General features: G+C 28.9%; 1 protein-coding gene across 1 annotated transcript in view; it reads right to left on the reverse strand.

Annotated features, from left to right (window-relative positions):
• LOC106459523 (CCR4-NOT transcription complex subunit 1-like) overlaps positions 1–4,600 on the reverse strand; it is a 101,530-nt gene that overhangs the window by 64,831 nt on the left and 32,099 nt on the right. Inside the window, exon 13 of the mRNA XM_022386026.1 lies at positions 2,256–2,363. Coding sequence (XP_022241734.1) covers positions 2,256–2,363 — 108 coding nt within the window. The remainder of the gene's footprint in view (positions 1–2,255; positions 2,364–4,600) is intronic.

Here is a 4,600-nt window from a genome sequence, read left to right on the forward strand (position 1 = left end):
AAAGTCAAGGTTTTCATCTATCAAATGACATATTGTATAACGTTGTGTTCTGAATAGATAATTATCAATTTTACTCAGAGTAGCAACATCGTTCCCGTAGAAAGTTAACGACTAGCTTGGATGAATTTGTAACGGTTCGTGTCACATAGTTAGAAAGCCAAGAAAATTTTAAGAGGTAAGTGAATTTGTCTACTTTTTGCACGTTAGTCTGTATTCTTTGGTGCAATATTTAATTAAATAAAAATTGTTAAGTGCTTTACTTTAATTACTATACAAAATCAGGCTTAACTCTTCTCGACAATCGACAGCAAGAAAAAAAGAAGATTGGGTAAGCACTTTATTTCTTGTTTTTCACATTTATTCTTTATTTATTATTATAAAAGTAACTAATATAAAATATGAATCTTAAGCTATTTAATACTAGATTAGATAAAATAAGTAATAATAATAATAATATAAGTAAAATGGTTCACAAGGCACGCCCACGAGCAGCTCGTTGGTAATGTAATTCGTTTGTGTAACATGAGTTGCACATTCCCAGAGTGATTTTCAACTTATAATGGAGCGAATAGTAGTTAGCCATGGTTCAAAGGGCAATAAAACAATAAAATTTAATTATAAATAGATGTATAATGTTACGAACTTAGAGCTACTTAGGATACACAAATGTAGTTTCATGTTATAATTTGAAGTCATTCTAGAAAGAAAAAAAAGGTTAATTTAGGTTTATTTCAATTTTTTTATAGTTACGAGGTCAGTTGAATTGACCAATCCCATTTTAAAATAGGGTAGAGAAAATAACAGATAAACTATAAAGATTTATTGAAAAAAAAACATTTAAAATGCCTTCAGGAGGTTTTAAGGATTACACAAAGAGAATGAGATTTTTGAGATGACAAAAAGTATTTTTAATTTTAACATGAAAAAAAATACTCAATATATTCATGGAGAAATCTATTTTGTATGTAAAAAGCTTGTAATATTAACTTAAAGATTGACAAATTTTGTGAAGATATACCCAATATATTGAGAGTTATGAGTATTAAATTTATAAAGCCTTTAAATGAGTACAAAAGGCCATGTGACTCAGTCAAATTAACTGACCCTGTGTTGAGAGAGTTAAGACACAACCCCCAATAAGCATGTATAAAATTTTTCCAGTAGGAAAGCAGCCTTTTCAAATAAAACATGTACATATTAAACATTGCTTTAGTAATTATTCTACAAATCTGTGTAATGAAGTTTAATATTTACTCCTTTACTTCATACATAATATAAGGGTTGGCTCCCTAAAGACACTAACTGTATAGTGTACAAAGCATTGAATATCTACATGTTACAGTCATCTAATGTTCATCTGTTTTGGCTGGTAATTCCTGTTTCACCCTGTACTTAACCTTTTTAAAGATATTATTAAGAAAGCTCACTTCAATGGGTAATGATAATATCATCTACACTAGAATTATGATGTCTTTTAGCTTGTGTAAAATATAGAAGAAACAAATCGATTTTTCAATACCCCTACGACCTTCGAAGTACCTTATTTTGTATTCTACAAAAAGTTTGGGTGCAATATACCAAGCCGTTTTTGTTGTAGTCTGACAATAGAATAATAGTAGTAAGAAGAAAAATTACAAATAAGCTATTTTTAATGGATTTTCTTTTCCTTGTAAGTGTAAAATATGTGCTTTTCTTGTGCATTTTTATGTGTGTACAGCCTTAGCAGTCAATAGTAAAGGTTTTAAAGTGTTGTTTGAAATGAATCTTTACTGTTTTGCCAAACATTCTGTTAGGGTTTTGTGGAATTCCTTGCCATCCCTATTATGAACCACTATCATGGTTCATGATAAAATAACAACAAACATAACTAACAAAGTAGCAGTAAGTGAAATGATCAAATAATGAATACCTATTTCATTTCATACGGAAAATTATTAGCCTAGACAGGAATTATATTGCTAGAATACTGTATTTAGTTAGTCACATTATTCATTGTTAGAGGAAGCAATAACAATGAAGAGCAAGTATATAATAAACATCAGGCAAGCATTTGGATCTGTGAACAACATTTAAGTAAAAGCAAAATATTCCAACACAAAAGATGTTCATAAAATGCCATATTAAGTTGCATATAATTACAAGCACAAGCACTTAAAAAATTATAATTACTGAAAGTTATTCTTAGCACTCATATTTATAAATAAGATCTGCTTTCAAAAATATATTGCAATGAAAGTATAGAAAACATCTGGTACCTGAGCATGCCAAGCATAATGTAGAACTATTGCTGAATTGGAATGATTTCCTAAAAATACAGGAATCAGGTTGGACAACAGTTCTTGTCGTAATAGGTTTAAAGAACCCTGAAAATATAATTAAATTTATTTAGTTATATACACATAACAATAAAAACTTTCAAATACTCATAAACTTTGTAGTAATTAATAATTATAATACAAATACCAATGGGTTTCAAGTGATAATACAACAGACTCAACAAAGACACGTGGCTTTTTGATTCTTTTTAAGTTATAAAAATAAGGGGAACTTCAACACATCCCAAAACAAACTAAATCTGAATAGCATACAATTCTAACAGAATGTTAACTAAAGAAGTATATATATATATATATATGAGAAATGGACAAGTCACTCCTATTCTTTCTTAAGTATTTTTATAGTTAAAAAAGGCACAAAATCTGTCTTCACTATCTACCAGAAACCAACAAACCCTCCAAGTTATATGCACTTTTTCTTCATATTATCATGAAATTGTGAAAATTTCTGTTGTAATTTCAATGTTTGCTGGCAAGCACAGAAGTTATAGAAGTTATGCTTGCCTCCACACTTTTTTGCATCAAGTCTAGAATTCTTCTGATTCATGACCTTCTTGGTCATATCACTGGTATATAGCCATGTTGCAAGGTAGTTTACCATGCCACAACAATTACATACTGTTATAAAGTTTGGAACAGGCTAAGCCATGTCCATTTTTATGTCATAAAACTTGCACTACACATTAATACCCTGCAGAATATGTCATCCCATGACATCAATAAAGTTATTAAAAACATCTTTACTATTTTTAAGCAATTACAATACCCAACAGTATTAATTGAAAATGGTGATCTAAAGAGCAAGGAAAAGCTCCCACCAAACTAAAACAATGAAAGATAAGTGTAACCCACAATACAAAAATTGAGCCCTTCAAGAAAATACAATAAATAATAATTTTCAAGTCATTAAAAAAAACATCCCAAAGAACCTACAAAAAGTTTAACTTCAAATACATCCACTGTAGGAGATAAAACACTGTGTTCATATTGTATCTTGTCATTTTGTTTACATGGGTGACACTGAACACTAAAGGGTGATTAAAAACTGCAATATAAACAATGTTATTTTTCTACAATTGAGGCATTTTAACAATCAAATTGACTGAAAAAAAAAGACTAAAATAATAAAACTGAAAATTACATAAACATAATTCTCAAAAGTTCATTTATCAAAAGCTTGCCAAATTGTAACACCTAGAAGTCAGTTTTTTAAAGTGAATTTCTCCTAACCGCTTTCCTCAAGTAATCTGCACTGATTAATTTCTTTCTTAGAAGATAACAGACTGAAAAGAACACATGAATGTGTCAAAACGATTATCATTACACAAGTATTTTGGATAGAATACTTTTTTGAACATCTTTAAGAGTTAAACAGAATACTGTTATTTTTTTTTACTACTTTTAATGATAAATATTTTATTGCAAAATTTCTTCTAACAAAGTAGACTACTGCATGACATCAGTAGGCCTATGATTTTATTGTTTCAAAAATGCATAAATTTTTTTGGAATAAAATAAAAACAACCAATGAATCTGAGTCACAAAAACTTTATTCTGTAGAATAAAAGTCTTTTACTGTTAAAGACACACTGCATAGTAGAGTTACAAAGCAGTTTCTATTTTATTAAAAATCATTAATCCCCCCCCTCAAAAAAAAACATTAATATATATTCAAGAAGTTTAAACGGCTAACACATATTTCTATGTTTGAAGTGTCCAAGTTTTAAATATGGTGAAGTTTACAATTTATTAATTTTTTTTAATGCAAATGAAAAAATGGCCACTCAGTTGGAAAAGGTTAATTCAATAGTTCACATTTCGTAAAATGTGTATTACAACATATTACTCACTTTCTGGATGTTATTTTATTTCTGATCATTTTAATCATCATGTAAAATACCTGGTAGTAAAAATATGTTGAAACAGGCAGTGTGATATAGTATACAAACACAGCAACATATTAGATATGGTTTCAGCAGAGACAACATAATTTTATACTTTAGCTCTGGAAATCTTCACCAAGATCTTTTAATAGATTAAGAAGTGGTGACAGTAGGATTACATGAAATTCAATGATTATAAAGTTATTCAGACAAAGACAGATTGTGATTAAAACCACAAATTATTATTACCATAATATATCCAATTTATTTATTGCACACATTTGAAATAAAAAGGTATTAGCACTATCCTCTTTAACTCTTTCAGCACGGGTTCAGTCCCTTGGACCGACCTCGTAACCATTTTGTGCTTGTTATAATTCC

Source organism: Limulus polyphemus, unplaced genomic scaffold (assembly GCF_000517525.1).
Source record: "Limulus polyphemus unplaced genomic scaffold, Limulus_polyphemus-2.1.2 Scaffold622, whole genome shotgun sequence".
In the NCBI taxonomy this organism is placed as follows: Eukaryota; Metazoa; Arthropoda; class Merostomata; order Xiphosura; family Limulidae; genus Limulus; species Limulus polyphemus.